This window comes from Hydra vulgaris, chromosome 07, assembly GCF_038396675.1.
Source record: "Hydra vulgaris chromosome 07, alternate assembly HydraT2T_AEP".
Taxonomy (NCBI): domain Eukaryota; kingdom Metazoa; phylum Cnidaria; class Hydrozoa; order Anthoathecata; family Hydridae; genus Hydra; species Hydra vulgaris.
The window spans coordinates 3,084,909-3,109,653 of record NC_088926.1 but is presented as its reverse complement, the minus strand read 5'-3'; the positions used below and the strand labels follow the sequence as shown (position 1 = coordinate 3,109,653).

General features: G+C 26.4%; 3 protein-coding genes across 4 annotated transcripts; all 3 read right to left on the bottom strand.

Moving 5' to 3' along the window:
• Positions 1-5,440: 5,440 nt before the first annotated feature.
• Positions 5,441-7,996, bottom strand: LOC136082818 (uncharacterized). 2 transcript variants are annotated; one of them, XM_065802230.1, is made up of 6 exons: positions 7,500-7,996; positions 7,087-7,300; positions 6,397-6,806; positions 6,261-6,327; positions 5,731-5,893; positions 5,441-5,571 (listed from the first exon to the last, which is right to left on the bottom strand). In XM_065802230.1, the coding sequence occupies exons 1-3, from the start codon at positions 7,589-7,591 to the stop codon at positions 6,411-6,413; spliced, it is 702 nt and encodes a 233-aa protein (XP_065658302.1). In that variant the 5' UTR covers positions 7,592-7,996; the 3' UTR covers positions 5,441-5,571; positions 5,731-5,893; positions 6,261-6,327; positions 6,397-6,410. The 2 variants fall into 2 exon arrangements, with proteins under 2 accessions (XP_065658302.1, XP_065658303.1); XM_065802231.1 differs by having other exon boundaries at positions 6,261-6,320.
• Positions 7,997-9,242: 1,246 nt separating this feature from the next.
• LOC136082501 (uncharacterized) lies at positions 9,243-11,830 on the bottom strand. The gene is made up of 4 exons (XM_065801908.1): positions 10,933-11,830; positions 10,545-10,796; positions 9,559-10,454; positions 9,243-9,413 (listed from the first exon to the last, which is right to left on the bottom strand). Exons 1-4 carry the CDS (start codon positions 11,828-11,830, stop codon positions 9,243-9,245), a joined length of 2,217 nt encoding a protein of 738 aa, XP_065657980.1.
• Positions 11,831-14,777: 2,947 nt separating this feature from the next.
• Positions 14,778-24,367, bottom strand: LOC100205355 (discoidin domain-containing receptor 2). The gene is made up of 5 exons (XM_065800816.1): positions 24,134-24,367; positions 23,810-23,959; positions 23,028-23,161; positions 19,059-19,197; positions 14,778-15,157 (listed from the first exon to the last, which is right to left on the bottom strand). The coding sequence occupies exons 1-5, from the start codon at positions 24,213-24,215 to the stop codon at positions 15,129-15,131; spliced, it is 534 nt and encodes a 177-aa protein (XP_065656888.1). The 5' UTR covers positions 24,216-24,367; the 3' UTR covers positions 14,778-15,128.
• Between the last annotated feature and the right edge of the window lie 378 nt (positions 24,368-24,745).

The following is a 24,745-nucleotide window of genomic DNA, read 5'->3' as shown; positions in this document are numbered from 1 at the left end:
TATTTCGTCAAGATATTTTATTTTTATGCTTTAACATACTTTTCAATTTCTAGCCTAAAATATATATCTCACTCCTTAACTTTAGATAAATCTTTTATTATGGTTTAGTTCAAGTTAAATCATTTATTATGGTTATATTTTTAAGTATTTATTTATGTATTTTATTTAAACACGCATACTTGTTCAATTTTTTTTTTTTAATAACTTTTTTCTATCTTACATCTGTTTTGTGTTATAATACACTTCGGTGTAGGCGAGAAAATTGGTAATTACAGAAAAAAACTTTTTATTGCAATATAAAATATTTTTGTAATTAAAAAATACTTTTGCAATAAAAAATATTAAGTTTTCGTCATTTAAACTCTTAAATTTAATCATTTTACTATTAAAAAAGGAGTAGATAGAAATAGAAAACCTTGGTGAAAAAATTCCCGAAAATAACGTGTTTGTTTTTCGTTTCAAATTAAATGTTAAAACTTTCTTGTTCATGCTGAGGAATATGTATTTATGAATCTCTTTATGAATTCTTTTGTTTTTCTTATGCTCGTTTTCTTTCGCAACTTTTTTACCTTTTTTTAGCCATCTGCAACTACCAAATTAGCTTTAGGTACTTTACTTTAGGTACTTTACTTTAGGTACTTTACTTTAGGTACTTTACTTTACGTACTTTACTTTAGGTACTTCCGCACCATTAAGTAAGTGAAAAAGTTAAATTTTTGATTTTAGTAAAATATTAATAAAATTTTAACGAGTAATCCAAAAAGAATACTTGTTTGATTTTCAGTTCATAAACTTTTAAAGTATTTTGAGTTACTACTGTTGTTTTATATAAGATATTTTGTATTACAACGGTTGCTAAGATGCAATTTTCTTAGATTACTTTGAGTTAATTTGCTCTAATTTGAGATTATTTGTTAAATAAATAATTTATGTTTGATGGTTAGTATGAAAAATTATAGAATAGTTTTAGTATGATATTACATTGCCAAAAACGTGTTTTTCTCGTTTCATATTTATAGAAAATTTGTTTTTTTTTTTTTTTTTTTTTTTTTTTTTTTTTTTTTTTCAAAATAAGTTTTACAATATAAGAATGAATAAAATACGTATAGTCAGAATTACAATTTTGTTAACGTTACAACAAGAACGCGGATACTCGCAGAAGATCATAAGATCTTGTCATCGAGAACCGCCTAAACAGATTTTAAATAATAAATAATCCTTTAATAATTCATAGACAAATATTCACACATAAATACAAATATAATTATTTATACATATTTAAACATACAAACATGTAAATAAATATACTTACACATCAATATATATATATACACATACAAATAATACGCACAAATACACATACATATATACGTATATATATATATATATATATATATATATATATATATATATATATATATATATATATATATATATATATATATATATATATAAGTTAAGATAAAAGCTTTCGTATATATAAATTACGATAAAATATTTCCTAAGAGTATTAATAAAAAACAAAACAAACTTAAAAATATATCAGAATGTTTTCAACTGAGAAAAGAATTTCTTTCAATTTTCTTTTAAATAAGAAAAAGTTCCATTCATGAGAGAAATCAAAAAGTTTTAACACTATTTTGTTCCATAAAAATGCTCCTCTAAATGAAATACAAAATTTACCAAAATTAGTTTTGAAAACTGGTTGAAGAATAAAATTTTCATTACGCAAATTGTATTAATTTTTAACTTTTAAAGAATATAAATTGTGAAAAGAAATTGGAGATGTGCGAGACTTACATTTAAACATAAAACACAATACATTAAAAATATTAAGTTGATATATATTAAGAATATTCATTTCGTTTAAAAGAGGCTTAGCATGATAAAATCGATGTTTAAAATTAATAAGTCGTGCAACATGTTTCTGTTGGCGATAAAGTGGTTCTAATTTAGTTTTACTTACACTACCCCAAGCCGCATTAGCATAGTTTAGATGGCAATGAATAAAAGAGTGGTAAAGCTGAATTAAAGTTTATTTAGCATGCTTCTTATTTTAAATAGTATTCCTATACTTTTGGAAATTTTAGAGGATAAGTTTTCAATGTGTTATTTCCATGTCAGATTTTCATCAATAAAAACCCCTAAAAAATTTGTAGCCGTTACTCTTTTAATTTGAATGTCATCTATAAAAAGAGCAGGCAATTCACTTGGTAGAAGATGTTTTTTGTAGTATGGATGAAAAAGAGACCATTTTGTTTTTTCAATGTTAAGAGAAAGCTTATTTAATTTAAACCATTCTGAAATTTTAATTAATTCTATGTTCATACTTTGAAATAGGGTAATTATGTTACTATGAGATAGAAAAAAATTCGTGTCGTCAGCAAACATAATTGTCATTAAATTAAAACGTTCATTTTCTATGTGCTGTAGTTTTCATTTACTGCATCAAAGTTAAATTATATCAAATAGAAAAAAATAAATACAAAACAAATAATATATATTTTATGGTGACCAGCATGTCAAAAATAGGTGCATTTAATCGTAAAACATGTTCTATGATTAGGTCTGTATTTTTGTTGATTTAACTAAAAGTGAACTAATCCATGGTTCATCACTATTTGTAAACCGAATGACACCAAATATATTATTTATGTGTTAAAAATTCTAACCTATATTTTAATGTATACTACAGTTACTTTTATAAATAAAAAATAGAGGAGTCTTACGTTTTAAATCCTTTACGCTTTTCTATGAACCAGTTGTTGTTATCTAATGACGAACCCTACTTAAAATTATTTTTATATCATTTATTTAAGTGCTAATTACTAAAAATTTGAAGTAAATCTTAAAGATTTTGAAAATAAAGATTTAAGATTAGAATTTGACAAATTTTGATAAAGTAATTTTAATTATAAAAATTAATCGCATTGGTTTTCAACATTCATGCTGAAAATCAAATAAATTTTTATCAGGCTTGTTTTTTCTAGCGTCTCTCTATATAAAAAATCGCATCTTTTTAATTGCATAACTTTAAAAATACTTAAGCTAAAAAGATTGTTCCCTTTTTTTTAGAAAATTTTAAGTTAGACATATTAATTAAATATAATTAGACTACCTCTCTACTAAAAAAATTGTTCTTTTGAACTATGGACCATCTAAATGACATTTATGGACTCATTCAGGTTTTTAATTTTACTGTGGAGACATTTCAATAGTAATTGATTGTCTTTTATTTCTGGCAGGTTTTTAATCCATACTGGAATTGCGTTTGATGGCTTATATTGATTTGTTTTTAAAAAAGCCACTTTAAAATAGACTTAAGGGTTAAACAAGGGTTTTTGTTTTGTTGCTGAGGCGTTGTTAAGGTCAACAATTTTCAGTAACTCTTGAAAAACGCAATTTTTAAATGTTTCATGTCGTCAAACAATACAAGACGGTTATATCGAATGAATTTGAATGAACATCGAATGAAAATTAAATCGAAATGAACATCGAATGAAAATTAAAAAAAATGAGTCTAAAACCAAAATTTTGACATTTTACTATTATTAGTGTTCCACCTTAGATAAACAATATTATTGTAAAATTTTCTCAAACCCTACAGCACGCGAAATCATCTACAAATGTCAACAACAAACATGAAACAATAGATTTCGTTGGATAACCATAACGTAACCATAGATAACCAATAGATAACCATAACCGTTGGATAACCATAACGTAACCATAGATAGATAACCATAACCGTTGGATAACCATAACGTTTCATTGAAAAGATAATACTAATACAAATTTAAATTCGATAAATTCTTCAAAAAAAAAAATTTAAGGAAATGGGTTGGGTTAAAAGCTCAATATCATCTGTAGTATTTTATGCTGATGTTATGAAACATTTAATTCTAGTTTAAATAACACTCCAGAACAAACTGGTCAGAAATCTTTCGATGTTAATACTAAATGTGCTTTTTGTGCATTGGTAACGAAAGTGCTATAAACATTTCTATGGTAAAGAACTTAGTTGTGCCAGTTGGCATAAATTCTTGCAATAATATTGATGACGCAATAATTTTGATGACATTTTTTTACTTCAAGTTTTTAGATAAAAGATGGTACTTAGCTAATGATTTAATTTCTACAAACATGGCGACACTACTTCTGAGTGCATACTTTTATTACGTTGAACTTGTCAAAAAGCCGTCTTGACTCTTTAAACAGTATTGCTACAGTTATCTCACGAATGTGAAACAGTAAGCAAGGTCAAAAAATACAAGGCTTATCGTATTTGATCTAAAAAGAAAGATACTAATGAATATATTAGAGTATAGGAAAAGAGCTATCGCGTAATATACGAGAGCTCTTCTATGTGGCCTATTATGCCACATAAATTACAATAAATTTATTAGTTCCATGGAGTCAAATAGAACAGTTGTAACACTTCATAAATCAGTTTAAGACACAGCTTAAATTATAAAAGAATTAAATTAGGATGGGGATACTAGTTGATACCTAAAAGCCGTAGAATCATAGTTTCATAAACTGAGTTTATAAACTGGAATGAGTAGTTCAAAAACGTTGGTAAAAAAAAATGCAAGTTTTTTAAATTTAAACATATATACACTCATTTTTGTTTATTTTTTTATATATATCATTAGTTTTAAAAAAAAGTTTTACAATGAATAGCTGCTAATAATTATTTTTTAATTGCATATTTCTCGAAAGTAAAGGCGTTTTAAAAAAAGCGCAGTACACTGTTAAAAAAATATCGCGTATTTTACGGAAATTTTCCGGCAGCACTTTTTCCAGAAATTTTCCGTTCTTTTACGGAAAAAACATTACACGTTAACGGAAATATTTGTAAAAATACGGAAAATATCCATCATTATAAAAACAGAAATTTCTGTATTTAAACGGATAGTTCCGTTAACGCACAATATTTTTTCCGTATAAAAGCGGAAAATTTCTGGAAAAAGTGCTGCCGAAAAAATTCCGTAAACTACGCGATATTTTTTTTATTTCAAATATTTTTCAAAATCTTTTTTCTATTTTCAAAATCAATAAAAATTACGGATTTGTCAATCTTAATCAATAATAAACAATAAATATTATTATTCAATATTATTGAAACAGTTCTCATGGAATAATTACAAAATAAGATTTACAGATATAAGAATACATAGGAATAACACCAAAACAGGCAAATAATAAAAATAACAATTAATGCAATTTTAATATAATAAGTAAGGCATTTATAAACTTCATTTTTATAAAAAAAGTTTATATATATGTATATATATATATATATATATATATATATATATATATATATATATATATATATATATATATAATATATATATATATATATATATATATATATATATATATATATATATATATATATATATATATATATATATATATATAATTATAATTTTTAGTTAAACAGAATTTGAGTTATAACTATTTAATTCTCGAATTAGAGTTAGAACTCGTGGGCAAACAACTGTTCCAGCTTTCTTTCCTTTAGTGTTTTTTTTTACATTTTCAGGATTATAGTCCACCATATACCTAACAAGTAAAATATATTATACAAGGTTTAATATTGGTTACACAAATTTATATGTGCAAAAATATAAAAGTTCTTATATATTTCTAACATTGCTTCTTGTTTTTTGATCAAAACTAAAAACTAGAATGATGTCTTAACTGGAAAATTAATAATTTTACCTTTGAATAAAATCTAATGTTGCAAAGACATTCTGATCATATTGCATGTTCATCACATAATGCATTGCAAATAATACACCAACAGCTGATAAAGGATCAGTGAATGTATACGAAAGTTTTTTTTCAATTAATACATAAAATTTTTTTGATTCGAATCAAGTGCCTGTTAACAAAACAATAAAATATATTTTTGTTGTATGTTAAATGTTTAATAATATCAGTCAGAAAAAATGGCCCTGCTATTGGTAAGATATGACCCAGTTTAACTGTGGTAAGTATAGAAGGAGCTTATAAACCTCTGATTTTCCTAGTACTAGCGTCATAATAAAAATACTTAGCCCTGATCTGCAAACAGGCCAGAAAGAACATCAGGTTTTATATAATTCCTTTAACTCTTTTAATCCTATCTAAGTAAATGTAATTATTATCTAAACCATACAAGTGTAGGTTTGGATAATAATTACAGGAAGTTTACCTTTACTAAAAAAAATTTACCAGACTAAAATATAAATAAAGCTAAAAAAATTTACCTTTTACTAAAATTATTGGATGAGAAGTAGGGCAAAGATCTTCCATCTCTGGTATTGTGACTAAAATCTGATAAAGAATTAGGTAATCAAATTTCATAATTATTGTAAACAAACATTTTTCAAATGAAAAACTTACATTTACTGATAAAATCATATGTTCAGATTTATCCCCAAAATAAGTAAAGGCAGCCATGCCCAACAAATTGCTTGCTGAATGCCTCCATAGTCTATACTTGTACTTTTTGCATCAAGTAAAACTTTCTTTACTGCATTTTTTTTAATCGTGACTTCAAAGTATAAGAAAATAAGATTTGATTTGCAGGTTACTGCATTTGTTAACTTGTCCAATAATGAAAAACTCATCAGATTTGAAAAACGATCCATAAGATATTCCAATTGTGATAAAAATGGCCATTGGAACAATACTTCAGAAAATGGAATTACATAATTTATTGTATGGCGTTGCAAAGAATATGTGTCTGCCATAAGTTTATCAACGTCATCTTTTGGCCAAGGCAAATTTCTGAACAATTGCTGTAGCTGTTCCTAAAGAAATACATGCGAATATTAAATTAATTACTATATACATATTTTTAATAAATAAATATAAAATTAAATATTAAAGATGTTGAAACAAATAATACAAATATAAAAATAAATAAGTTTAAAAAAAAGTTATTTTAAAAATAGATAATAAAGATGTTTATATCTATTTTAAAATGGATATTTAAGATAAAAATATTTAAGTTGAAAATAAATAATTAAGTTTTTAGAGAAACTAAATTTTTATTGTGTTGAAATTGTGTTGAATTTAAAATTGGTCTACCTTGGCATTTGGTAAGTCCACAGATTGACTGGAAAAATTTGGGTCCCAATTATGTATATTGTGTATATTTAGTTTCATTTTCTTAGATTGATTTGATAACAAGGGAACTTTCCGATTAGCATTTTCTTTCCTTGATTCCATTCTATACATTAATGTTTCAACTCCACTACTGACTACTTTGCCGTTTATTTCGTCCATAAATGGATCCGGATATCTATAACATGAAAGTTCATATTATGTCAGAAAATGTTATAGTTTCCAAGATCTATAAAAACTTATAACTTATGCAAGCTTTATATCATATTTGAATATTATTAGCTGTGTATAAACTTTTTTTCAATTCAACAACAATCTAACTGTTAATGCTATATTATTCAATATATTTTTAATATAGTATAAAAAGAATAGCAAACCTTGCAACAACTTTTTGAGCTATAACCCATAAACCATTTCGATTAGGCTTTTGATCATAATGGAAAACATCACTCATTAATGTACCAACCATTTTTCTTATATTTGATTCGGAGGGCTTTTGCTTACTGTTGATGTCGCTTAAAAACTCAGCAGGAAAAGTATCCCATTTTACAATATATGTTTGTGCCCAATTTGAAGATCCTGATGAAGATAAAGTCGAAGGTTCTGCATATGGTGGGGTAACTGATGAAATCTGAAAAGATGGAGTAACTGATGACAGTTCAGAAACAGAGACAGGTTGACACGCAGACAAAAACGCCTAGCCTTTATCGGAGGCATTAATGCAGTTAGGTCTTCTTCTTTAAGATATTTCAAATCGCTTTCTGTCTCAAGCCCCAAAAGCAACAAATCATTCACAATCTTACCAGCTTCAAGACCTTGCATTGTTGGAAAGACATTAGTTATTTTTTCTCTTAAAAGGATATCCATTTTTTCTAAAAAAAGATTAAAAGTAATTAATTCATGATGGTAAATTTATGTGTTTGTATATATATATATATATATATATATATATATATATATATATATATATATATATATATATATATATATATGTGTGTGTGTGTGTGTGTGTGTATAAACACACACACACATATATGCAAGTTAATTACTGTCCACTTGATGTAGGTTTTACAAGTATTATTCATAAAAGTATAGTTAAAGTACACTTTTTTTGTATATTTTCTAAAAATGTTTATAACCTTACAAAAATTTTATAAAATATTTATACCAATATGATAACAAACTTTTTATTAGGGTCCTCCGAATCGCTTCAATTCGCGAATCAAGGTTGCTTTGATTCGAGATTCAATTCAAAAAAAATAGTTCGAGTTTTTCAAATCATATTTTACTTTTTGAGTTTTGTCATACTTTTAGATTTCCAACGCTAAATTTATTTGAAATGCTTTTTTTTATCCCGGACGGAGTAAGAGTAATTGAAAATTGTTCTAATACCGCTTTTAAAATAACGCTGATAAATTATTATGGGCAAAAATAATTTGTTCAAAGATTTTTTTCATCTTTTTGGGGAAAAAATGCTTAAATTTGGTTTCTTTATATTAATGATTCGATTCGTGATTTGATTCGCATATCAAAACCTGCTTCAATTCGAGACTCAAAACAAAAAATGCCAATTTGCAGGGCCCTACTTTTTATCTATATTTAATATTTAAAGTTATAATAGATAAGAAAAATATTTTGTATAGAAATTACTTGAGTATAATTTAGACAATGCAATGGTATCTATTTTGTTAAGTTTTTATAGAATTTAAAGTTCTAAAAAATCATTCAAATAACTTGAAAAGTGCCAACTTTTCAGGTTATTTGAATGAATTTTTAGAACTTTAAATTCTACAAAAAATTGTAAACAATCAACTAAAAATGAAAAATAAAAACAATTGAAATATTTTTAATACATCAAGCAAAAACAAAGTACAAGCAATACATTTTAAAAGTCAAAACTATTAGTACTTCTGAGATTTTCTGCTTATAAAATAAATTATAAAATTTTTTATATATTAGCAAATACAATTAAAATACTATTTATATGATTTATTTGATATTTATTGTTAATATATAAATATTATTATTATCATATAAAAATGTGTACAAATAATAAAACATTTATAAAAAATTTTAATAAAACAAATTTCGTTAACGATCTAAGTTGAATTAAATGTTTCTCAGGCATCTAATATAGCATGCTTTAAAATTAAATAAACATTACTACCAATCCTATAACCCCATAAAGGACAATAATCTGCTAAATCGTCGATTGGTATAGAAATAGGTCTGCTTGCAAAGTCACTTCCCAATGATAAAAAACCAAAATCAGATAACCATTCAGAGTGATACTTTTTTAACACAAGGAAAGATTTCAATTCAGAAAAAACTCCAACAATAATTTTTCCAACAATAAATACTGAATCATTTCGACATATTATTACAAATTGGTCTCTTTTATAGGTGGTCCCTTTATATAAGCTTAAATGAACAAACTTTTTTTGAATGTAGAATATTAGCAATTGCTTCTGTTATTTCAACTGTGAACATAGATTCGTCAAAATAAAAAGCATTAGATCCTCCGTCAATATCATTAGAAAATGAATTTCCTCTCAAAACATATGACTGAAACAGTTGATGAGACTCAGCTAAATGCTTAATGACATTAATAAAATTTTGTGCGCTTCTGGCAGATCTTTTAAAAAACATGTGTTTACTCTCCAATCTTAGAGTCCATAGTCTTACTTGAGGGCCACATTTTAAAATTAAAAAAGGGTAATGATACATGTAATGGTGTTTTGGACGAAGAGGGACTTCTGGACACATTTTTTTTCTTTGTTCCAGGTACTCATTTATTAAATGCTGCAAATGTAATACTTGTACTAAAGAAATATTACTTGCACAAATAAGTTCTGTTATTTCACGTAGCAAAAGTATAAGCTGCCACACATTGTGTTCATAATTAAAAATCCGACCTAATAATAATAGAGGAAGAAAACGTAAAAAAATCCAATTTTGAACTGCATGTCCTTTTAATCTCTCACTTTTAGGTGATAATAGTGCTTGGCGATCTCCCTTGTTATCACCTTTGAAAGAAAACGTTCTGATAGCACCATTTATATGTTGATAAGTGAAGCATCCATCATTAACTAGTTTTCTAATTGCTATAGCTAAATCATATTGAATAACACCTTCAAACAAATCATGAGCTAGACAAGGTGGTAAACCTGGAGCGCAAGTGTTATAAGACTCTAACTGATTAAATATGGAGTCTCTTGCAATACCAAAACAAAAACGATCTTGAGGATTTGCTTTTAAAGTTAAAAGACAATTTTTATAATGTTCAACTGAGCGGATTTCAGCTTTATATGGTAAAACTTGAAGCTCATTTCCTTTTATAAGACAAAACCTACAAATATGGCCTTTCTTTGAACTAAACCCAAGAGATTATCCACCTAAAAAATAGCTACCCAAATTATCACCCAGAATAGCAACAACACCAGCTTTCCACTGCTCATTACCACTTTGAATTCCATCAACTTCCATACTTTTCAGGTCTCTTAGCAATTCCTTAAAAATAGTGGCTTGAGAGAAGGATTTTAAATCCTTATCACGACATAACTGCACAAGATAAATATTATTAAAGGATGTTCTTAAGTGAGGTGGCAAATTTCCAACAACCATATAAGTTGCTAAAATCTGATGCCTAATTCTTGCTGAGCCCAGGGGATTGACTAATTCAAAAGTATCTTGATATAAAAACAGATGTAAAGAATTAGGATACTTCTGAAAAAATGGATTGTTACAAAATGTTTCACCATGAAAATAATCTAAATACATATCTAAGGTTGCACGTGGCTGAATTGGTACATAACTTTTGTAAAGTTTCTTTTATTGGAATATAATATGCGTGACATTCCAAACCATGTTCATTTCTTCCTAAAGAAATCTCTAATGGCTCAACAAAATCCAAATTTTTTTTAAAGTATTCTTTTCTTATATAAGCTGATCTTAACAAATCCTTTTCTTTTGATAACCCAATTGCAATAGCATCTCTATTTCTCACTTGGTGCATAACATCATGTAATTCTTTATCAGGGATACTACTTGACAAGTCCTTCATTAATATGTATTCAGTTTGATGTTGGTTTATTGTATTTAAATTAAAAATTTCTTCTGCAATATACTGAACTGTTGTTGAAGGAATGTGATACTGACACTGCAATTTTAAGACAAAAAAAGCTATGTTGTGAATCACATCATTAGTATGAAATTCAATTCTATCAATGTTTTCATTTATAAATGGATGATCATTTGGATTGGATATAATTTCTGAAGCTGGGATTATTTGATTAAAATAACTCAGTTGCCTATCAATCCAATGATACCTTGATAAATGTGCTGTGAAGGAAGACCTAACTTTATACTGTTGCTTATATCCTTCATATGGACAAGTTACTAAAACTCTGTTTTTAGCATGTGATTTCAAATGTGCTAATAATTTGTGGAAAGGAAGTTCAATTTTACAAGTTAAAACAGAACACACTCCTGTCATTTCAATGTTTTCAAATTTACTAAACAGTTTTCTGTTATTGGTTTGATCGTGAAATCTATACATATGAGTTGTAAAACCTCCTAAAGTTCTGAACTTCCATTTGCATCCTTCAACTCCACATGGAATGTCATATGCACAACTGTGTAATGTGTTGTGTTGGACATAATTTGTCAAGGAAGAAGTTACAAACTCACAGAATCTGCATATAAGCATGATAATCTATAAATTCTATAAATAGATAATTTATATATACATGTATATATAAATATATATATATATATATATATATATATATATATATATATATATATATATATATATATATATATATATATTTATATATATACATATATATATATTTATATATATACATATATATATATATATATATATTTATATATATATATATATATATATATATATATATGTATATATATATATATATATATATATATATATATATATATATATATATATATATATATATATATATATATTAGTTATTATTCAGTTGCCTAGATTTACCTGTTTATATAATATAATATAGTAAAAATAATATTTTGTTACTATATTATATTATACAAAGATTGTATAATGTAATATTATATTACATTTTACAATTTTTGTATAACATAATATTGTAACAAAATGCTATTTTTACTATATTATATTATATAAAAAGTCATAAAAAGAATATATTAAATATAGTCTATATAAATATAAAATATAAAAAGACTATACTAAATATAGTAAAAAAATGCTATTTTTACTAGGTTGACTCGTATTTTATGTACGTAAACAAAAAAAGTAAAAAGCGTAACTTTTTCATTGCATAATAAAAACTAATTGAGAAGTTCTTTTGTTTTTGGAATATTTTTGAACAAAAGAGTTTGCATAATTTCTAACTTAGAAGTATTCAAAGAAATGGATTTTAAACATATTTTAAAGATTGTTGCATAATTTTGCGCTTTTCTTTTAAATACGCAAAGTTGCGCTTTTAACTTTTTTAGTTTACGTACATAAAATACGATTTAACCTTTTTACTATATTATATTATATAAAATAAGGATATTTCAATTATCATATACATAGTTAAATCTAACTTTTGATAAAAGCATTATAACGTTTTCGGTAAATTTCTGTTGGAGCTAAATGTGTACTCTAAAATAACTTTTAACTAGTAAATCAAAAAAAAATTCTTTTTTCAAATCCATGCTTTATGCAAGCAGAATTCTATTGGGCCTAGAAATTCTTTTTTTGTTATCTTTTGTAGAAGGAAAAATTACTGTTACGTTTTTAAATTTTTTTTTTATTAATTCAGTGTTCTTATGGGGAAATACAAATTAAATTTTTGTTAACTTAATTAACTTTTTTTGGTCAAATTTTTCCATTTCCTTGTATTATCATCGAAAATGATTAAGTGTGCAAAATTTGAGCAAAATTGGTTGAGAAAAAAGCTTTCAAAAATTGATTTCAAATTTTGTGGCACACAAACATATATATAGAAAGTAACCTTATATAAAGCATGGAAAAATCATCACTAATGGCGGTTGAACATGTTACATTTAACTGCAGTTATTAATACAACGGAAAATTCCGTGTTTGAAAAGTGAGCTGCAAATACGGAAAATTTCCGCACACAATACATCCATACATCCATACATGGGCATACGGATACTTTTCGTGGAAATATCTAAATATTTTTCCGTTTTTTAACGGAAATTTTTAACAGTGTAGAATATATGTAAACTTAAATGTTTTCTGATCCAATATGTACCCAAATAAAAAAAAAAAAGAAACAATTTAGTACTTCTGCAAGTTCAAACCAAAACTTAGTCAGATTTTGGCAATAACTACTCATAGTAGTTAAGGTGCTTTTCAACAAATTGCCGCGAGTGGTTTTATTAGTTTAAACAATCTTTTTCATTAAGTATCTGGTCTGCAAAATTAACGATTACAGTGTTTAAAGAAAAAACACCAAAAATCTCTTAACTGTGGACTGCAAGCAATCTTTTAAGATTTATTTAAAATGTAATGCGCCTTTCATGATTTAGTGTTATATAATTTAAAATAATATAATTATATAAATATAATTTTATGTCATATAGTTTAATATAACATAACTCCTTATGGAACCCTAACTTTTAGTTAACATAAGAGCAGCCGTAGCGCGCTTGTCACAGAAACTAAAGATCCATGGTTCAACTCCACCTCTAGGCAAATTGTATAACATCGGTACGGAATAAAGTATGTTGTTTGAGGTAATTTAGGGAGGTTGTTTAAAAGTGATTAGAAATTTTAATAAATTTGTGTGGTGCAAAAGAAAAACCGTACTGATGGATATCAATATGACGTAATTTCATATTTACATAGATTGAAACAGTACAAGACTAAAATTCTAAAAAAACTTGCTTAAATAGTTTTATAATTTAAACCTGAAAATTGCCCTCCCCTCGCTATTTTATTAGTCTGGATTCACTGAATCGAATAATCGTCTTCACCTCCCTCCTTCATGGATGATCTGGATCCACCGAATCAACAAAACACCTAAAAATTGCCCTCCTCTTACTAGATGGTCTGGATCTGTCCCTGACTTTGAGTGAAAAAAAAACAACCTTTTTGATATGAAATTTATTGATATCAACATTTTGTAAAAGTTCTAGGTCTTTTGATTTATAATATAATATAATGTCGAAATTAAGGACGTTTTTAGTTTTTGTAATTTTATTTAAAACAATTTAAAGTAAACAGACTGAGCAAAATCCAAAAGAAGTTCAAAGAGAGACTTTATAAAAGTCTTAAATTTTGTGTAAACAAAAAAAAAAATCTTAAAGAATTTTTCTTAAATACAAGCAGAAGAAGTTGTATTAAACAAAAATAATTTTACATTTATTTCTTTTATTTTAAAACTTAAGTTATAATGGTCAAAGATTTTTTTTTAATTTTGATTTAAGTTTTACTAATAGTCATAACTACGTAGTATTACAACGTAGTTAAGGCGAATTTAACACGTAGTTAAGGCGAATTATTCGCCTTAACTACGTTGAGTACGACATTCAAACTCTTGGAGTTTTGTATTCCAAGAAATTATTTTAGCATTCGACTAAAATTGCCTCCCGCATTACTAATGCCACAAAAATATTGAAAATAAAAAAAGCAATAAAAAAATATTTCAAAATTTTATTTTATGAAAGTTTTACTTACAAAAAGCGGAAAAAAGTTTTGCGTTATTTACAATTTCAAACTATTTGTTTTTAAATAATTGATTCACTAAAATAAATGTACAATAATCAGAGTTGCACATAATCCAACTTTTCAAAGGGATACTGCAACGTAAAAGTAAAAAAAGATATTTATATATAATAATAATAACTCCACTGGTTATTATACGCCAATGATAATTTCTTGCAGCAACTCCATTTCTATATTTTTTAGAAAATACCACGTTCACTTTCCATTAATGGCAACAACTTTCATTTTTATATTTGCAGCATTAAATTATCTTTTTCTTCTATTTTCTTCCGGATTTTAGCTCTTCAACTAAAAATATTATTTCATATGTATATTATAGAGTAGATATTTAATAAATAAAATATAACAATAAAAAAAAAAAAAATCTGCCAGTCAACATCAGTTTTATTTTGCAATCAAATTTTTTTTTTTTTTTTAGATTATTCACCTACCCAAGGCCCGAGGGGGGCCACTACAGTTGATGAGGCTACTCATTTTTTTGTTTTTTTTTTATTTTTTAGTTGTTATTCGTGGTGCAACCCTTTCTCAACTCTTTAACTCTAAAACACGAACCTTGCCAAGCAAGGCCGCTGCGCGGAGAAACCAAGTTTAATAAATAATTGTTCAATTTTTATCAATAGGTTCAATAACATTCAAAACTTTCAGGAACTATTGAGGTGACAATAGAGATTCTGGAGATATTAAGGAGACCAAAGAGATTCTGGAGATATTAAGGAGACCAAAGAGATTCTGGAGATATTAAGGAGACAAAAGAGATTCTGGAGATATTGAGGAGGGTTTTATTATGATTATAATAATTGTATATAAAAAATTATGACGAATGTTTAGTGGAAAAATACAAATTACAAAAAAAGAATGATTCATTGTTTTTCATTGTTTTATAAATGAAATTGTAATTGTAAGAATAGATGACTTGCAAATGTTTACATTCTCGTTTTCAAAAATACATGTGCGCGCATACTTGTAGGCAGAAAAAACAAACAATTGGAAATTTTCCAGCAAAAAACATTAAGATGTTTGTATGTTTTGTGAGGAAATTTATTCAATTATTGATATTTTTAATAAGAATTAAATTATTTCAACCAGTTGTTGTGTTATTAGTTACTCAAAAAGATGTAAAAACTTATGTGTATTTAAAATTGATAAAGTTTCTTTTTCGAAAATCAGCTTTTAAAAGAAGACGTAGAGACTGGATTAAAGCTAATCTATGACATAGAAACTGGATTAAAGCTAAAGCATGACATAGAAACGGGATTGAAGCAATCATTTCATAACATTGAAGTTATTTATAGTTCAATCCAAAAAAGAAAAGAGAAAAGTATGCTAAAAAACCACCTAATAATAAGCCTACTATTTCTGAATATTTTCAACACAATATTTACAAAGCAGAATTTTAAACATTTTACTTTAAATTAATATAGCACTCGACTTAAACAAAGTAAACATATTTCATACCAAAATCTAACATCAGATAAACAAAAAAATTTTTTTTTAAGACTTATCTTAAATGGTAATGTAGCTCTTTAAAAAAGTTAAAATTTACTTCACTCACGCTTGATGTTGGAGAATCATCTTTATTTTGTGCTTATAAAGCACAATATAATAAAAAAATTTCAATGAATTTTTCAAAACTTCATGATAGCAAACTTGGTTTAGTTATAAATATATCAATACCATTAAATTAATATAGAATAAATACCAGCTGGGTCAACTAGTTTTTTTATCTCCTGACTGGGTGATTGTGTATCATACAGATTACTATATCAGATTAAACTTTTATCAAAAACTTAAACCTGGTGACTATGTTCTTGCCAACAGAGTGCTTATTCTTATCGCTTACCGCTGTTATTCAATAACTATTGTGTTTTTTTTATGTAAAGTAATATCATTGTATCTTTAGGTTATATATTTATTAATTTGCTAAATAAAGCCTTCTATACCAGCTTGAGTTTGAATTTACTCTTACAAATTCACTACACCATATAATTTGCTACACATCTACTATACATTACTACAATCATGTATTTTTTTCTGATAAGGAGCTGTCCATTAATGACGCTAACAATTTTTAATGGGACTTTCACCTCTTCCTCTACCTTGACAAATTTTTATTTCAATAAAAATTAAAAAAGAACCACATGAGGATTTTGTTTACACAGCAGACTAATCTTATAATTCACTACACCGAGGACTCGATATTAAAAATGTTATTGGGGTAACATTAAAAATCGCTTTTACAAAAGATTACAATTATATGGATGCAAAATCTAAACAGCTTTCTAATGTTCCAATACATAATGTTCATACATAGAGGAAATTAATGTATAAAATGTTTCCCATTAGTTATATGACTGTGAGGATCACTCAATTTGTTAGATAATACCATGTTGAATACATGAATGTCTTTGATCATTTTAATATGAGTGTAATTGATTAATGTAAATGTATATAACCAGGGTGGCTAGAAAATTTGCTTCAAAAAAAAACTCTCATCTAATCATTTTAAATAATGATTGCTATTACTTTAAAAATTTATTTTTTGCAATTTTAATTTGATTGTCAATTCAAATAATAAATCATAGTTTGCAACTAAATCAATCAAAATTCCCTGAGTTGCATAATTTATTTAACTTCCTGACTTTAGCAGGATCTCCAAGTTGTTGGCCAGACCTGATTATTTATAAATAACCTAAGTAAATTTATAGAAAAGCATTATATTATTATTTACAGATTAAAAATCTAAATACATTTTAAAGGAGGGTATTAGTGTTAATTTGTCTATTGTCTGGTTTAAAAACCTTTTAATCTCTTTTTTGTACAGTACTGAATTAACTTTGTTCCGACACAAGTGTAAGTTTTTAAAATTACCAAATTTTTTTACAAAGCTATAATTTTTCTTAAACTAGGTCTCTATTATTTGCGGCTAACTTCCTAACATTTTCTGTTGATTTGTTATTACTTCTTGTTACAATTCGTAATATTAGGTGTCTCTAACTACTGCACTTCTGCTGATAAAATCATAACACTTAAAATTATTCAACTATGATGTTGTTAATTTCAAAAGCAATATTTATTGAAAAAGCGAATTTGAAATGAAAATGAGAATTTTGGTTGTTGTTGTTTAACAAGAATCCGAATATAAAATTTGCAGAAGAACATAAAATATATACATAAAAGTTTTTAATAAAATATATACATAAAATATATACTACTTGTGTTATTGGTTACATTTTTTATGTAACTAATTACTTCAATCATTTTTCAATAAGAAAACAAAATTTTATTTAAGGACATAAAAGTAATGCAAAAAACATTTGTTAAGTGTATTTATAATATGAACTTAAGAACTTATACTTGTAAAGTTTTAATGTCTTCTGCCTACAAGTATGCGCACGCATGTTGTTTACAAAAAGATGTGATGTTGCAGGGAAAGTCATCTATAATATTGAGTATTATAATTGCTAACTAAACATTATCAACAAATATTTTGCAGAACACAAAGTATAAATTAGTATAAATTAGTATTAATTGTAATAAATAATAATCCTTAAAATTTTAAATATAGTAATTATTCCAGTTTGTTCAATTTTAAAACTTCAAATGTTTTTTCAAACATTTTGAAGCTTTATAATTAAACATAGTGTATATTAGATATCAGAGTATATCTAATAATTGTTAATGAAATATAAAGATACTTAAACATAGAGTCAAATCTTTTTATTCATCCATTAATCATTCATTTGTTTTCAAGATTGCTAATTTGTGATGAAGATTACTAATTTGTCTCAATGTTTTATTTTGTCTCATTTGTCATATTAATTTGTCTCAATGACTGTTGATTTGCCATAATGACTGTTAATTTGGATTAATAACTCAAGCAACTATGTCACACTGAAAGTTATTTTGCTTTGACTAAAGAAGATAACTTACTCAAGTAAAATACATATTGCTTATATATAAATAAAAATTTAAGTAATTATTTTAATTAGATTAAAAATATAAATTTTTTTATTAACCCTGATAGCATGAAATAGTCATGCAACACTGATTGCATGCAATAATCATATAAATACTTTAATGTATACAACTTATAATAGTGATAAATACACAAGTTTGATGCCAAAATAATACCAAAAAATACTTAACTTATGCATTAACAATATACTTTAATTAGATTTAAAAAATTTACCAGGACAACCATAAAGTTCTGTTCTTGCACATATTCCTTCATTCCATTCTTTTGGCTTAAGTTTGATGTAACGTGCTACAATTGCTGGAGCCAGGTCCCGCGAAGCAAGTTCATAGACATTTTTATTTCCATCAATATCCTGAAAAAAATTATTTAACAATAATAATTTTCTTAAATTTGTTATATACGCACAATATTACAAATAGGCTTGAGCAAGAAAAGTGCTGGCCAATCAGAGAAGACGGATACACTGTACTACAAATAATTACAATATTAATTATTAGTGATGTAAGGTTATTTGTGGTGAAAGCTTGTGTTAGTGGTAGAGCCCTTGCCTCATAAGCAAGAAGTTTTGAGTTTAATTCCCACCACATCTTTGGAAGTCCTGGGCTCATCTTGTTTCTTTGCACAGCGGCTTTGTTCCTTAAGGTTCATGTTTTGGAGTTATAGAGTTAAGAGAGGATGTCCCCACAACTAAAGCAGCCTCCTCGACTCTAATGGCCTTCTTGCACTTGGGCCAGTAAGTTAACACACACACACACACACACACACACACACACACACAAAAGCTAATGAACAGAAAGACTGATGCCACTTAATCCAATTAATAAAATGAACAAAAATATGAAAACATATTTATTAAATCATGTATTTTTTTCTGATAAGGAGCTGTCCATTAATGACGCTAACAATTTTTAATGGGACTTTCACCTCTTCCTCTACCTTGACAAATTTTTATTTCAATAAAAATTAAGAAAGAACCACATGAGGATTTTGTTTACACAGCAGACTAATCAACAACAACTTTGAAAAAATAATAGCGTTACAAGTAAACATCTTGTTGTTGTGTGCTTATTTAGTTTGTATGTCTTCAGACTCTCCCTCCCCACTATTTTGTTGACATAATGGATAATCCTTGAGAAAGAGAACCAGAAAAAACATTCAACTAGAGTTGAAAAAAATGCATTTATTTGTTAACATGTTGTTTTTTTTTACCAAAAAATTGTTGCTTTCAGATTGGGTTTTATGGTTTTTATAAATTCTTAAAGTAATTATGTTTATATATTTTTCTATTTAGTTCTGTTTGAGTTTTTACATTCATTTTTAGATTATTTTAATTTTTATAAAACACATTTTTCATAAAATGTATGAAATACATTTCATAAAATTTTCATATTTCATAAAATGTATAAAATATATTTTTCATAAAATACGTTTTATCCTAATAAAATACAGATTTTTTATTCTTTAGAACAAGTTTTTTTTTATTCCAAAGTTTTATTCTTTTTAAGTTTTGTTTAATATAAAATTTATAATTCAATGACAAGCAATAATTTTATTTATGTTTCCATTCTACCATCAGTGTGAACACAGATTATTTTATTTCTGTTAATAGTCATTGTTAGGTTTTGAACATAATAACTAAATAAAATAATTACTTTAGAAATCTTCTTCAGTTATGCTTACAACTCCTTAAAATGTTATATTCTAACATAATTTCATAATTCAGTTTTCAGTGATCAATAATACATTGATTATTAATAATAATACAATGTGATACAATTAAGTAATTACAATGTATTATTAATACAATGTATTAGTAATACAATTACAATCCAATACAAAAAGTAATACCATGACTGTATAACTCAAATTTACTATTAATATAATTTATTAAAAACATTTACAGAGTATGGTGAGTATGAATAGTTAAAACTGATTGATTATTGATTGGCATATATTATTGATTGGCAGAGAGTTAGCTAATAGAATCAAGATGAGATGTTTAAAATTTGTTGACTAAAGATCTTCTAATAGTATAGAGAAAAATAGCTGGTCAATAATTGGAGGGGTCACAGTGTTTTACAGAGTTTTAAATAAAATTGGAACAATGCCATGGTCTAACAGCCAGGAAAACAAAATTCAGTCGTATATTCTTATCAAATAGTTTAGAGAGAATTTAAAAGAGTTTTTGAAAGCAATTTCGAAAGGCTATGACAAAAATGTAATATGTGACAAGAGTTCAATTGAAAAAGGATTTTGAAAAGGGAGTTGTTCTTGTGAAAAAGATGAAAACAATGACTACAATTAGAAGCAGCAGCTGCAAAAAAAAGAAGAAAACCGTGGAGTAGATTGAGGTTTTACTTGAAACTGATGAAAATAAATAAAAGTATCCACACCTACCTGGATCCAGAAGATTATGTTGGAGGCACATTTATAAGTGGAAAGACAAAAGACATCAGCCCAAGGACTGTCACAAAGAAAAGCATGAAAAGAATTTAAGTCAGCTTTAGGGTAATAATAAGTAGTGCAATGTGAGTGCAAAGTAGTTACAATGTTAACTATCTAAACAAACCTAAATAAACTATTTAGTAAACACAAAAATAACCTTCTGATCAGAAATATCTTATTTAAGTAAAAAAAGAAATAAAACCTTGGGATGAGCTCTCTGTTATCTAAATGGTTATTAATAACAATATAATAATATTATATTTTCAAACCACAACAGACAATTTTTGTGAACTAATTTAGCGATTCCAGAGCGCAACGAAAAACATTTGATTTTTGACAAAAAACACGTAATTTTTTTGAACTTTTCTTTCTTATATCTTTTTTTTAGAATAAAGCTAGAACCTTGATGTTTTTTGCATTAATTAGTTTGACTCAATTTCATTCCAACCATATATATAAAGTACTATGTCTTATATGGCTTCTTTTGTATATTATTCATCTAAGTCTAAAGACTTAGTATATTATTCATCTAAAGACTGTTTAAGAAAACTCGCCGCGGGACACGTTTTTTCAAAAGTAGTTTTAGAAGAAGATTTCCTAAACACCAAAACACATCTAATTTGTATGAAACTTTCCATATATATAAAAAAAAGGGACGAGGAATCTAATGGAATGTAGACTCTTTTTAACATTCGTACACAATTTTTTAGTTCTCAGCGTTAAAAAACGTCAAGGTTAACAAATATAGAAAAAACAGTGTTTTTTGAAGAGTCCATGTGGAAATGGAAATTCCAGCCTTTCCTCAATTGAAAACAAGTACTTATTAATGATTTTTTGAAGAAATGATACATAGGAATTTTGTTTAGAAGTTAAGTATGTTAATACCTTTGCGTATCGTTTGTTTTGATTTTTGCGCTTTATTTCTGATGTTTTTTCTTTTTGGGGTCGTCCATAAAGTACGTACACCTTCGCTCCCCCTCCCTGCATTTTGCATTACTCTTTTTTGAGTAACCTCCTCCTCCCTAAAAGTACCAACGCTTTTAACCTATTTATCCAAAATTTTATGATATTTTTTTAATTTAGTGTCTCTTTTCTTTTATAATTGACCCATTGCCCTCCCATCTCATTACGTCATTTGCAGACCCCTCTTCCTCTTTGAGGTACGGACTTTACGGACGATCCCTTACTGCCATTTCACGACAAATTTTTTATACTTTTATAATTTTTCACAACAAGGCGTTTTGTTAAACAAGGCAACAAGGCAAGGACAAGGCGTTTTTATCAAAAAGCCGAAGTTTTTCCAGCACAAAAAATGCAATAACTTTGGATCCTTTGGAACTTCTAATGTTGAAAGACCCCTCAATTTTTAAATCTTTTTAAGCTTTACAACTATGTAAATCATATATAAAATTATTAACTAAAAAAAATCGTCTGGAATGGCTAACTAATTACATAATAAATAGGTATATTTAGGCATATTTAAAAAACGATATTAATGCTAATGCTCGAGTTAAACTTGATCGACTTTTAATTTTATTTAAGCTTTAATTTAAATTTAATTAAAAAAAATTAAAATTAATAACTAAATTTTGTTCCATAATCAAACTTTTTTATAATTTAACTTGATACCACTAAGTTTTCTAACTTTTAGATGCCTTTTAAATTTCTGTGCAAAAAAAAAAAAAAAAAAAAAAAAAATAAAAAAACAAAAAATAATAATAAAAAAATGCAGCTTACAGCCTTTCCCATAATATCTCTATATTCTGTCCATTTCTTTGCATCACTGCTATAATCCAATGTATATAATTTTACATATCGACCAGTGTCTAATTTCCCTTCAGTTGCTATTTTAGAAATACTAAATTCTTCACCTAAATCATAAACTATATTTAAAATGTAGGAAAATATAATTGAAAATAATGTGAACGAAAGTATATTTGAATGCAATAAAAAGTTCAAAATCTTAAATTATTTTTTTTCTATTTGACAAAACTTAGCGTCCCCCTCCCCCCTCATATAAGTTGGTAACACGTTTTGTGACGCTACATTGACTCCATACTTTGGGGTTACAAAACCTACTACCATCTTGGATGGGGAAAACATTGAACAAAACTTGTCATTAACGCATCTTGTTTTGTATTTTTAATACTTTAACGCAGCATAAACAATGAAACTAAACGAAACGCGTTAATAATGCGTTTTGTGACGCTAGTGTGACCCCAAAGATATTTAGAATTAAAAATTGTAAAGCTACTTCATCAATTTTTAACATTGAAATTAAATTTATGCAATCTAAAACAATTCCTTTCTTTTATAAGAGTATTTTATATGCAATTATGAATATATATGAAACATTTGTTTTGATTTATACCAGTATATGTGAAGTGTTTATAAAAAATTCAAAAGAAAAAAAAAATTAAAAGCAAGATTATGATTAATTTTTACCTAATAAAATTCATAAATTTAATAGAATACATAATTATATATATAACTACACATAATTATAAAAGAGTGTTTACCGAGATCAACAGCAAAATACTGCTTGTCATTTGAAATGCTCGGACACCAAGCATCTGTTGCAGTAAAATTCAACTGTGATGAGGAGGTCTTAATGTCACGAGTTTCCAAAAACCCCGTTTGTATTCCTACAGGGTCTTTACACGAATGACCTAATAAAAGAAAGATATTACAACTTTAAAATGTTAACTAAAAAGTTTTGTAATAGCTAACTGCTTAGAAAAATTAGTTTTAAAATGTATGCTTACACTTTCAAACTATTTTGATATATATAATTTTTTGTCACAAAATCAATATAGGAAAATATCAATTTTGTTTAAAAATACCTTTGCTTTTGCTAACTACTGATTTCCCGCTTAGTAACGCAATGAAACATGCGTTAAGAACTGCGATTAACCTTTTATACATTTTGTTTTATTTTTTATTTTGGTTTTATGATCAGTTTTATTCATGAAATGATTTTATCTCCACGTTAGATAACGAGTTTGTAATATTCGCAACTCTTCAATTGACTGAACCCATTAGCTGGACTATCTCGTGCGCTTTTGCAGAATAAATATGTGCTTGGAGATGTTTTGCAGAATAAACAATGGAGACGCTTGGAAACGTCTGCTTATTCAGGTGGAACGCTAATTTTTGTTTTTATTTTCTCAAACGTGAGAAAAATTATCAATATTTTAATTATAGTTATTTGAAGCACTAACTAATAATTTGTTAAGAGATTTAATTATCCAACTCTAGCCACTTTGAGGCAGGCTCGGTTATCGGAACAAGAAAACCTGATGTTACTGCCTTTGCTCGTCAATATTATCATATTGCTGTTTATTGGTATCATAATCTTTAGAATATTTATATATTATTAAACTAGATATTATTATTTATAACTTATAAAATTAAGTAAAGTCTAAATAAAAATGGACTTTATTTTTATAATTAAT